Source organism: Solanum tuberosum, unplaced genomic scaffold (genome assembly GCF_000226075.1).
Source record: "Solanum tuberosum cultivar DM 1-3 516 R44 unplaced genomic scaffold, SolTub_3.0 scf00159, whole genome shotgun sequence".
NCBI lineage: Eukaryota > Viridiplantae > Streptophyta > Magnoliopsida > Solanales > Solanaceae > Solanum > Solanum tuberosum.
The window spans coordinates 637,343-650,962 of NW_006239089.1; the positions used below are offsets into that span (position 1 = coordinate 637,343).

Consider the following 13,620-nt stretch of genomic DNA (forward strand, 5'->3'; position numbering starts at 1 on the left):
GATTATTTTCAATTTAACATTTCTTCAATTTGTTATCTATACCAAATCAGACAATTAATTACGCCCATATATTTACCAAAATATTAACATGAAGTTGGTGTCTATTCAATGTCTAAAAGATACCAATTACACCTAATCACATACCATAAGTAATTTGAGAATTATGGTATAAAAAAAATATAAATAACAATATATCACACACCAAAACAAACTATAGATTAATGGTGTCTTATATAACACATGCAACATACCAATTACATCAGATCACATACCAAAAGTATTTTGTGAATTATGGTGTTTATCTAAGGCCAAAATCATATGCAAATGCACTAATCAATTAAACCTAATGCCATACCAAAAAATATTCAGTGGATCAGATGTTTAATAATCACCAAAGTTGATTTCTCTTTACGACGTAATGTATACCACTCACACCAAAAAATAAAAGATGAATTATGGTATTTTTAAAAACATACATCAGAATACCAATTTAACAACATCATCTCCACCATGTTCATTATCAATTAAACCCATTAATATACTAAAAATGATTAATAATATTTATTGCTTATTCAAAAGTTAAATCCAGCCAATCGTTGCATCAGATCATGTACCAAAGCATATGAATTTTATACTAAAACACAAAAAACTTACAATTTAAACTAACGACTAAAAATCAAAAAGACCTAATACATATTAACCAAAAAGACGTAATACATATTGTGAGAAAAACGATCATACGAAAAAAAATCCCAAATATATTAAAAAACATCAATTCGATCATTTTTTGTTTATCCCCCTGATGCGTTCCATCGCTTGTTGTGTTGAATTAGAATTGAAAAACTATTGGTATCCATGTTTGAACAGTCGATCAGAGAAGAAAAAGAGTTTTATTTTTGTTAAAAACCTTTCTTTATGAGAGAGTATATTTAACAAATCTAAGTAAATCATGGAAGGTAAAATAATTGGAGAAAATCAAGGATTACGAGATAAGCGTGGCTGACTATTTCTATCTTTTTTATTACTATAAATTCTAGTTTTGAAAAAAAAACTATTGCTATATAAGTGTAAAATTATTTGTACACGTCAAAATCACATCTATCTAGGCTTGTATGTTTTTGTCAATAGGCCTAATTAGGCTGAAGTTGTATTGGTCTGGACTTCTCTTGACAGAAGACAAGAGAGTAAAAACTGATTGAATCTTATTGGGCCTAGTAAGTCTTAGAATAAGGTCCATCAAAAGTTCTTTGAGTTTGTTCGAATGTTAAAGCCCAAGTTAACTTCCAATGCCTTATTTTGCACTTTACTATCAAACATTGAAACACATATATCAAAAGATGATGTAATCCATCATTTAATAAAAATAAATCATTTAAGTTAGGTCTACTGTTATATTTAGAGTTGTCAAAAAGGTCTGGCCCAGCCCCACCCAGTCCAAGCCTCACGGGCCAAGGAATTTGAAGGGCTAGTGCGGGCCGGCCCTTCATTTGGAAAGGCTTGAAAATGCACAGCCCAACTCAACCCTAGAAGGGCTGGGGGCTGGGGCGGGCTAGCCCTTCTTCTGTTCCTTTTTATCATTTTTTTCTTTGCAAACTTAAAATTCTATAACATCAAGAAAATGTGAAAATTTTCAAATCAAATATGGTGAAAAAATGGTATTGTTTCAATAACACTGCAAAAAATCTAGTGTAATTAGTATATACCTAGGATACTAGATATGCGAGATACATGTATCTATTATGATGCATCACAAATACGTGAGTGAGATAAGAGAGTGGCGAGCGAGATAGGAGGGAAGCGAGGGCTCGAGATTTGCTTATGTATCCTAGATACATGTGAATCCACTTGGATAAAGTGTATCTAGAACAAATTAACCTAATCTTGAGTCCATGTATCCGAGATACATGTATCTGGACGTACCAAAATTTGGTAGGATTCATAATATTACAACATAACGTGCATTTAATTAATTAGCTCATATATTAGAGATATTATTGTAAGTTACCTTAAATAAATAGTTTTGGCCCATAGGCCGACCCCGACCCAATCCCAACCAAGCCTCAAGGGCCAAGGGCTTATATGGGTTGGCCTTATAAGCCCTAGTCAACCCATATAAGCCCTACTTTTAAATGGGTTTAAGAAATCTTATCTCAACCCTACCCCAATAATGGGTTGGGTTGGATTGGCTCCATGAGCTAAGCCCATTTTGACGACTCTAGTTATATTTATCAATTGTATATCTATTGAGTTTCTTCCGTAAAATCAAATTAATTAGGTTAGTATAAACTCAAACATAGATAAATATTCTCACTATTTACTTTTACTTGTCTATTATTATAAAAACAAAATTTCACTTTATTCGTAGTTTTCAATATATTCTATGAGTTATCCTTAGTATAATTACTTATTTCTTGAATTATTATATAAAATTTAATTAATATAAATATTATAATAAAATACTTATATTAATTATTGTGGGCTAAATTCAAAATTGACAAATAAAAATAAAGTGGAGTACAAATTTCCCATCAAAATCAGAGAAGATAAAGAGAAATAAATTGGACACCTTTTTCAATACGAAATTATTCGATGATAAGAAAAGAAAGGATTGTTGGGTTCAGAGTATTTGGAGTTTTGCACCTTTCGAAGGGTCAATGGGGGACCAATTAAGCTCTAAAATACAAAGTCACAGGTGAGAGTTGACATTAGTCTTTCATGAAAAATATTAAATAGGAGATGTAGTTGATTTAATAGATTATACTCCGTCTTTCAATAATATTTATTTATTATTGACTTTACACATTTTTTAACTAAACTATAAATAGAAAGATAATTTTATTATATCACCATTTGAATATAATAAATATAATATCTTAAAAAATATAATAGAGAAATGACTATAATTAGTGATTAGGATAAATTTGAAACTAAATATAAAATTATCCGTTTATTTCATAAAGTAGATAAACATTGTTGAACATTACAAAATAATATTGTGGACAACTATTATTAAATAAAAAAAATATAAATTTTTATTTTATTAATAAGGTTTAATTTTCATCCGAGCAATTTCCTGTCGTACGTGAATTTTTTACTATCACGCGAGGATCAAAAGGAGCATAATAGTAATATCCGATAGTTGGGTTGGGTGTGTGAGTGGAAATGTGTCTGTCTCCGTGTCTCGCACTAAAACCTTAACCAGCTATCCGGATAATGTTAGGCAAATACCCACTCAATCACTATTTCTTTTTTATTTAGAAAATAATATTAAATTAATTATTATAGAAAATTTATTATACAAATTAAAAAATGAAAAATAACATGATTTTACAGAAATAAAATAATAATTATAATAATAATATAAAATAAACATTTCCTCTTCTTTTTCTTCTATCTTTTCCTATTTAGTTTTTTTGGGCAGTACTATCTAATTTTTAGATATATAGTATCATTTTAAAATCATCATAACTAAAATTTACTAACCTAACTAATTTAAATTTATATAATTTAATTTTAAAAAATATCTCTATCACAAAAAAGTAATATTCTCAAAATTCGAATTTATTAATTAAAGTTTGAGAGATCTGATCCATTAACGTATAATAATTACTGTGAATATGAACCACATGGTAGATATGAACTAATTTAAGCACCGCGGTCGTAGCTTGACATTTAGTTTAGGTACAGATGCACTAATTTCACTTATTAGTTTCCATTTGGACACGTAATTAGAAGGACATATTGTTTGGTTAAATTTAAATTAAAGGATTTTCCACATAATTAATTAACGGGACATATATTGTAAAAAATAATATAATAAAAGAGAAAAGTGGCATAACTGTTGAAACTAATATAGTAGTAATAAATTCATTATTTTATATAACAAAAAGTACTAAGTATTATTATATCACACAAAATATATTCTTTTAGTTCAAAAGTATAATTTCAGTAATAAACTAATAATTTAATGACATGACACAAAATATAAAACCATTCATTTATTTATCTTTTCTAAAAGGGGCAAATTCAATCCTACCATGTCAATCATTTATTAGCATTAGTTAATTATATTTACCTAATTATCCAAGTTTGAAACAGAATAAAAACTGAATATCAGTAATTGCTAATGAAGTACCACGTAAGTTATAATGTATGACTGTTTCATTTTTAACCAAATAATTCTTATTCAAATATTGGATATAGAAAGTGTTATTATCAAATGATCCTTATAATACGTGATTCAAATTTAATTACGGTTATAAAAAAGTTACTACATAAGGTGACAACACTTAACAAAACAGTAATTGCTAATGAAGTACCACATAAGTTATTATGTATGACTGTTTCATTTTTAACCATATATTTTTTATTCAAATATTGGATATGGAAAGCATTATTATCAAATGATCCTTATAATACGTGATTCAAATTTAATCACGGTTATGAAAAAGTTACTACATAAAAGGTCATTAATTATGACAGGTAAGTAAAAGTTCAATTTTTATATTACAAAATTATTAGAGATATTAAAATAGTAGGCTTCTCCTATAAAAAGACAGTACCTTTAGCTGTCATATTTTTCTGTTCTCAGATCTATCTTTTTCCTGTCATAAAAACAAATGGAGAAAAAGGTTTCTTTCCTCAGCTTATTGTTACTAATATTTGTGGGATTTTCTCTTCTAATCTCCACAATTGCAGTTCCTTCTTCAAGTAAGTCATAAACCCCTTTTTTTAAAAATAAAAATCAGCTTTTAATTTCTTTTCATATATGTTACTTAATTTTAATTCCTTAATATATATTTGTGTCTTGTGTGGTGATAATTCACAGGAAGTCTTAAGACAAGTACTGAAAATCAAGATTCTCATAACAAGGTTCTCTTTCTCTCCTCTTCAATCTTTGTTTTTTTTTTTGTTGTTAATTTCCTTAATGGGGTAAAATGGAAAGGATTGGGTTGAAATTGAAAAAAAAAAAAATTTAAAAAGTCTGAAGATAATAGAAAAAGTTGAAATTTGTATCAACACATGACTTTCACTTAAATTTTTTTTATTTTTCCTGTCTCAATTTATGTGGTTTGATACAGAATTTTAAAAAGATATATTTTTCCTTATTTATGGTCTAAAAACAAACTTTAGTCACTTAAGTGATTATAAAGCATCTTAATTTAATATTTAAATTTTAAAATAAATTGGGAACATAGGGAATATTTCACTTAAAATACACTTTATATTGGTTTTTTTTTTTTTTTTTTTTTTTTTGTAATTTAAATTATCTATTTTAAGTCAGATTAAGTTGTAAATGATTTTATATATGTCCAAATTTCTACCAAGTAATTTATTTATTTATTGTTGAAGGTGGTATTAATGGATCATGAGTTGAAGAAGAAGAGGGAATTGTTGGTGGAAAGAGATGACTATGCAGGAACAGGTGCAAATAATCATCATGACCCAAAGCCTCCTGGCTCCCAATGGTCAAATTTAAATTAATTAATTACGTTTTAAGATTATGTTTATGTGTACAAAAAGATGAAATAAAGATTATCAAGGAAGGATATATGTGCAGTACTATTCTACTCAAGTAGATGTAATTATATATGTTGCTTGTTTTATATTCTTATTAGGAACTACATTATTGTCCTTTCTTCCTTCGTACTAATTCATGTAACAGTGTTTGTGTGAACATAATGTTTTTTTTTTAGGAAGAGGTATTATTGATAACACTTATAACAATACGACAGTGTAGTCTAACTTAATTTCAAAAAATTAGCTTGTGAGGAAGGATTTTTCAAGTTTATATAAGCAGTCCATCATTCTATTTTACTCACTGTAATTTATTACCTACACTCTCGATCTTTTGATCGATAAACATTCTAGGAAAAACTACGTGGATCTCGAATGTAATAAGTGTGCAAGCAAAAATTATCTCATTATGTTAAAGAATGACGGGTAGACTCTTTAAATGGCTTGAACAATTTTTCTTTCTTTGAGCTAGTTTTTGTGTTGTGAGATAGATTCAAAATCTAACTTAACATGGTATCAGAGCAAACCTATCTTACTCAATGTTGACACTCAAAGTTGGGTATTAAAGAATGACAAGAATTGAACTTCTTATAAGGTTTGGACAATTCTCTTCCCTTTAAGCTAGCTTTTAGAGTGTAAGTTAGGCTCAAAATCTAATTTAACAATTTTATGTATTTTTTTCTTCTGTAATCATAGTGTAAGGTATGCAATTTGAAAAAATTATGGAACAAGTCAAAAATTCCAACTTAATTATGAAAAATAACTATAGTTTTAAGATATTATTATAAAACAATAATTTGCTATTTTTATAGCAAACAACTCTCCCTCACTCCCTTGCCTCTCATCGCTTGCGTATTCGAATGTTTCTATATAATTAATTAAGGACGATATTTATATTCTGAAATAAATAGAAAAGAAAATATAAAATAAAGAAAATAGAAGAGATCTAGATGAAACACTATATGTAGCGGCATTTTTAGCTAGTTGTTTTTTCTTTTTTTATTGCCACACTATGGATTAAAATATTTCGTAGTTGGACTTATCTTGTGAGGATCATGTGTTCTAAAATAAAACAACCTTGATTTGGTTCACATAGTATCTAATTTACTACACTCTACTTGTCATGAATACCTCCAAAAAAGAAACTAAGTATTTTGATTCTTAAAATGATTGTTTTGACCACGCATGGGAACAAGAAAGCACCTACTTGTTATTTTTTTATTTCAATCTATTTGTTTAGGTTATTAGCATTTAGATAGTTAAATAGTATTTCCTCGGTTCATTTTATCTTGTTCATTATTTCAAAAAATAATTTTTTACTTTACTTGTCACTTTTAATAATTAAAAAAATATGTTTTTTGTAATATTATACCCTTAGCATTAATTACTTGTTTCCTTGATTATTTTTTTACAAAGCCTACTACCAAACATTAATTAATAGAGGTATATGATAAAATAACCATATCGATTATTGTTTTTTTAGTGTGTCAAGTTCAAATGTAACTATATACATAGTAAAAATGAACGGAGACAGAGTTTTTCATATTTTTTTCAAATAATTTAAATATATTTAAAATTGTTAACTATTGTGACTTATAGTAATTATCATATAGTTTCTAAATATGTATTGTAAGTTTTATTTCAAAAACGTTAAGGATTTTATTTCTGAATTCACATCAAACATTAATTAGTATAACCTTCCTACTTTGAATATATCAAGTCAAATAAATTGAAAGAGAAAAAGTATTAACCAAATCGTCGGTAATTTTGTGGATGAAGTAAAAACAAACGTGAAGTCCTAAAATTTATGTGAAAGCATGATACAATTGTGATACATAAATGAAAGGATAGGCAAAGAAATAAAGAACTTTTTTCTTGAATTTATTTGATTATATACCTACGGCCTACCTAACAAGTGGTGTCACGAGTTACACGACGAAAATTAATTTATGGGACCTAAAAATAAGTATGACTACATGAGGTTAGGATTAAATAAGCAGCGCGTGGAGCTATCTTATGGTCACGAGTTCATTCAAATCTCCTTTGGCGAAAAATTATATAAAATAACTATTTTTTATGTATAGTATATAATAGATGTCGAACTCCTTTTGACTAGTTTGTGTGTCTACTTTTTCAGATTTTGAACTCCTTTAGTGAAAATCTTGATTCCGACACTTAAAAATAAGAAAACGTTGTTAAGAAAAAAAATGACGAGGATGATAATTTTTACATGACTACGATAGATAAAAAGATTATACAACATTCAAAAAATCAAACTTGATTTAAAGGGATTTCTAATTTGGTTTGTTATCTTCTTCTTAAATTAGAAGAACCTAACATTAAATTATGGACAATTTGAATTTAAGATATATATGTTTGAGTGACTCTAAAGTGGTTAAACTTTAAGATTTAGTAGTATAAATTTGATTATTATGTAAATAGGGTCCTAAAACAGCTAATTGTGCACCTGACCAAATTCGAAAAGACAAAACCCAATTCAAGACTAATGGATTGGGCCTCATCTTCTAAAGACACATAAGATTATGGGAAAATTATATAGATTACTAGATCTTTATTTCAAATGAATATGAAATATATGTCAATCACAGATGATTATTTACACATTTAATCTTTTTGGAGTGTACGTAAAAAACTGTTTTTTATTACTTCCTTCATATTAATTTATGTGACGGTGATAGACTGAATACAAAATTTAAGAATTTTTTTTTTTAAGCGACACATCAGCTACTCCTTTCTGTGCCTTTTAATCGAATTTTTCTTTCACGCACATTATATGATATATATAGGCGTGGACATCTGATAAAAAAAAAATTAGGATTCAAGTTGAGCTAATTGCAAACTTATTACTCCCTCTCTGTCAGTTGTTTGACTTCATTTGGAGTATGCAATTTTTTATTTATTTTTTTAAATAAATTTACATATTTTAAAACTACATAAAAAGTAAATAAGTCACAATAATTAATATTTTCAAGAAAGCATGATACAGTCATTAAGTTATATATACATTTACATTAATAAAAAGAAAAAGCAAAGAAATAAAGTTTTCTCTCTCTGAGAAACACAAATTGGATTTACTTCCTCCTTTCACTTTTATTAGTCTACTATGATCTTTACACATTGCTAAAGAAATAATGGTTGATATAAATATTTTGTCATAATATTTATATTAATTGATATTTATCGTTAAGTCTTAAAATTGATTTTGAAATTAAGACATTAATGTCCAAGGATAAATTTTGTTCTTTTTTATTGTGTTAAAAGTGACAAATAAAAATAGGATGAATATTTATTTTTAATATGTTAAAAGATGAGAAAAAGAAAAAGACAATGAGGAAAAAGAAAAGATAAAATATATGTTATTTTTTAAATTGTTGAAGGTATTGATAGATAGGAGAAAAAGAGGGAATTGTTGGTGGAGAGATAGATTATTATTCTGATTCAAAACTTAGGGTGTGTTTGGTATGGAGGAAAACATGTTGGCCTTAAATGTTTGAAAAAATGTTTTCCAAAAGTAAGGAAATCATTTTTCAAAACTCTACTTCATCCTTTAATTATTTTTTTTACCCTACCCATGCCCCGTACCCAACCGTCCCCTTTCAAAAAAAAGTTAAATTTTTTAAATTTCAAATATATTTTTATCTCTACCACCAAAAATATTTCAATTTTTTCATTTTTTTATGCCACCCTAGCCCCCCAAGCCCCCCCTCCCCCGCGTGTGCGACCCCGTCAGGTCCTGGGTCAAATCTCAAGGTCGGATTTTGGAATGTAACAGTCATCGGGGTCTTATCCTAGTTTCGGTGTTGGGGTCGGGTCCTAGATCAATTAGCGGGGTTGATTATAGATCAAAAAGTATTTTCCTAAAGAGTATTTTTTAGTCTCAAGTAAAAAATAAAAGATGTTTTCTGAAAAATATTTTTCATTCACCAACCAAACATTAGAAAATATTTTCTACTTGCCAACCAAACATGAGAAAATAAGTTAGAAATCCACTTGTTTTCCAAAAAAACATTTTTTAGGAAAACATTTTCCTTCATACCAAACACACCCTTAGTTGCACTCAATTACTTAATTTCTAGGGATAAGAGTCGGAAAAATATCCCAACTTTGGTCGAATTTGCTGTTGCGATACTAAACTTTCATGAAGACCTATTACCTCCTTAGACTATTTAATATCGTATTTTAAACATATATATTTGCCCATGTGGACATAAAAATTAATACAAAATTATAAATAGTAATGTGTCCACGTGTGCACATATATACCTTTAAAATACACTATTAAATAGTTCAGGGGGTAAAAAATATGGTATTAAATAGTCTAGGGAGGTAATAGGTCCTCATGAAAGTTTAGTATCGCAACAACAAATCCGACCAAAGTTGAGACATTTTTCAGACCCTTATCCCTTTAATATACATAATTTTTTGACAATATTTAGGGCATTTTGGTTATTTTATCAAACACATCAATTTTTTATTATCGATTCTAATTTCTATATTAAAATAGAAAATTCAAAGAATTTGAGCAAAAAATGAAAATTAAAACCTTCATAACTAGAATAGTAAAATAAAAAGATTTGAAATAAAATTATTAGCCTATATTGTCCTCTAAGAAAATATATGAGAATTCGTGTATTTATCAATAATAAATAGTTGTGAATACAAATAAAAGAAGAAGAAATTGGTTATTTCATAGGTATGATGTAGACTTAACAGCCAATATACCTAAACTGAAATAGCTACAGACAATTATTAGATTTACAATAATATAAAAGAATTTGAAATTACAATATTAACCATTTTAGTGAAATTACACTGTTTTGATTATACTTTATTGCAATTAATCTTCACTATAATGTCCATCATTTATCCAACTTTCCTCGTTAATCCAACTCCACATTAATGTGCACCCTTATAGTACTCAAATTCCAATGGATCTATCACGTGGTAGTTAAACTTTAGTGGATCATCGATAGTTTTTTCGATATGATATCCATCACCGTTAGTAGAAAAACATCATTCAATGTGCTAAATGAAAATTAACATATCTCACACCCTATTATTCACACAATATTTATATGATAAGGTTCCTATTAAGTTTACTGAAAAAACAAACAAATATAATAGCTTGTTATTACTATCAAACCCCAATAATAGGGTAAAAATAACAATTTAATTTGCTAATTATATTTCTTGTGAGTTTTGATGAAATTTTAACCTAAAATTAAAGTAACAAAAATCATATACAGGAAAATATGTAAGTTGAAAAAAAAAGTATATAGAAAAGATTCAAAAAAATGTGTCAATTGCAGACACAATTAAGGGGTGATATGAGTAAGAAATATTTAATAACTATAATTACTGGATAATAACACTTGATTTAAAGATCCCAAAATATTAATTTAAATATGTAATTAGTTATTTATGTGTTTATAGTTTATGACTTTGTAGCCAAAGATTGCCGTACTTTATTATTATATAATTGGTGAAATGTTCTTTCAATGTTAAGACATTTGTTGCAATACAATACCTTGATTTTTATTTTAAATTTTTTTATTGGTATATAAATTATTTAAGTAATTTAATTCAAAATTCTACTATCTTTTAACTAAAACCTTAAAATTTTAAAAACTACATCCCTATATTAAAAAGACTTGAAATGGTATTTAATTTTATATAATAAATAATTTTTTAATAATCATAAATGAAAATTTTCAGTTTTTTTCTTTAGATTTTTGCGTGGGTCGTTAAAATGAGTGAGCAAATTAGGTTAAGTTTTTATTTCTCATTAATTAGTTACATATACTTATCTGGCTGGTTCTATTTTTTCTTGTTACCGCACACATTTGTTCATTTTTTTTTTTTTAATAATAATAATAATAATTATTATAATTTATGAAGGTCTTATATATTATTTTAAAGCTTAAACTTATTTATTTTTACTCTTTTAAATTTATGAAAAGAAATATTGAATGAATCAATCCTTATAAGAAAACCTTTATAGCTTTGCAATTCAAAGAAATTAAAAGAGTGAATTCTGAAAAAAAAAAAAAAAGTAAATGAAATTTCTTAAAGATATTTATGATTTCTTATTATATATGTTGACTTTAGGCAAATAGTGGTATTGAATTGACTCTGCTTTAGTATAAACTACATAAATATATGTAACAAAATGTTTAAATCACAAGTTCAAGAAATCTTTATCTTTTTAAAAAAAATTGTGGTGCGTACGAATAGTCATCTAGTAATATTACTGTCTTATTCTTTTCCCTTATACTATGGAGTCATTTAGCATAAGAGATACATGATTATTTTGTTCTATGTTTGATTAGAGATACTAGACAATAGTGAAATTATTGATTTTTTCATTTATACTTTAATAATAAGTTAAGTTATCCTATGTATATAATGAGAATTGAGATAACTAATTCCTTTGAAATACCATCTGAAATAACTTTACCTATTTCAACCTTGTTCCAAATGACTCCTAAAAGTCAAGAAGTATTACCGATTGAATTTCCTTTTTTCTTCTCCATCTTTTAGTTGACAATTCAAAAAGCACATAGGATTATTTTCTAAATCCATGTACATTCTAGATCTTTATACGACTTTCTATCGGTGCTAAAACTATTCAAATGTAGTATTCCTTACGGAATGCCAAACTTTAAGAAATTTAAAGCACGGTAAAATTCAATTCTTTTGACTTTTCTCTACCAACATAACTAAAATTAGACATTCAATTTTTCAAACATATGAAAAGGCAAAATTCAAAATGATGACAGCCACCTCTATATAAATATAGTAAACAATTTCCCCATTAATAACATTATAATCATACTATTGATCAATATGAAGATTTTATTACTTTCTTGCTTCCTCTATTTTACCTTATTTCAAATCATAAAATCCGAACCGGTTCTCGATACTAGTAATGAACAAGTCCGTCCGGGGTACACCTACTACATATTGCCCGCTTCCGCGGGCAATGGTGGTGGCCTAACGCTAGCCAAAGGCGAAAACGGGAGCTGCCCCCTCGACGTTTTTCAAGCACGAAATTCTCAAAGTGTAGGCATCCCGTTGAAATTCTTGATGGTGAATTCTAGCGCGGGCTTAGTAATCGATGAAAATGAGGACATAAATATAAAATTCGCAGCGCGAAGGTACGTATCGATTTGTAACGTATCAACTGTTTGGAAAATCGAAGATGGGATTGTGACTACTGGTGGAATTAAGGGTGGATCGGAAAATGGCACATCTACAAGTTTATTTACGATTCAGAAATATGAAGATGCTTATGCTTTACAATATTGTCCTAGAGCTACAGGTTGTTCTTTTATTTGTCCAAGATTGTTGTGTGGGTATATTGGTATTTTACCAGCTGAAAATGGATCGAGGCATTTGGCTGTGAACCGGCCGGTTTTCAAGATTGTGTTCAGGAAGGCATAAGAAATTTATTCATAGTATAATAATAATAATAATAACAACATAGTGAAAATAAATAATGATGTTATAATTTATGGGAGGTGTTTTATATGGATTTGTCATTTTAATCCTTTAAGAATAAATGCTTGATATTTTATTTTTTTGTAGTTCACCTTTGTGTTTGGTTTTTATGTGTATTTCAATATTAAAATGTATGGTATTAGTGAGCATAAAGTGGAGAGAATGATGTTATCGAATTTTTCATATGATTTTAAATTATTTTAAATTATTAATTATTGTAATTTTTAAATATATAATTAAATATTTTAAAGCGATTTATTGTTGTTATTTATAATATTTTTTTAATATAATTTTTACATGTATAACAAATTAAAAAGAAAAATAAATGAAAAGGAAAAGAATACAATTTTTTGATAAATACCATTGACTAAAAATAAATATGTCGATCAAAAGTTGCCTGCTTCTAACCAAAATAAACCTCATACAATTTAAGAAAAACACTTTTAGCTTCAAGCACACATTTTAACAAAAAAAACTGAGTGTTTGTAGCCTCTTTATTAGATAGTAAAATGAAATATATTCCGCCGACCTCAATTAGATACGAAATCGAGACGTGCAAGAAAATGACTTCAAAATCAACCT

At 27.4% G+C, this 13,620-nt stretch overlaps 1 protein-coding gene and 1 long non-coding RNA gene across 2 annotated transcripts; both read left to right on the plus strand.

Annotated features, from left to right (window-relative positions):
* Positions 1–4,561: 4,561 nt before the first annotated feature.
* Positions 4,562–5,653, plus strand: LOC102592143 (uncharacterized). The gene is made up of 3 exons (XR_367743.2): positions 4,562–4,710; positions 4,829–4,872; positions 5,353–5,653. It is a non-coding gene; the product is annotated as an uncharacterized lncRNA (long non-coding RNA).
* A 6,701-nt stretch (positions 5,654–12,354) lies between these two features.
* LOC102592480 (kunitz-type trypsin inhibitor alpha chain-like) lies at positions 12,355–13,124 on the plus strand. Its single transcript, XM_006353856.1, has one exon. The coding sequence runs from the start codon at positions 12,385–12,387 to the stop codon at positions 12,979–12,981; it is 597 nt and encodes a 198-aa protein (XP_006353918.1). The 5' UTR covers positions 12,355–12,384; the 3' UTR covers positions 12,982–13,124.
* Positions 13,125–13,620: the final 496 nt, after the last annotated feature.

Coding starts and splice junctions, on each gene's coding strand:
- LOC102592480 (XM_006353856.1), top strand. CDS start 12,385: ATGAAGATTTTATTACTTTCTTGCTTCCTCTATTTTACCTTATTTCAA.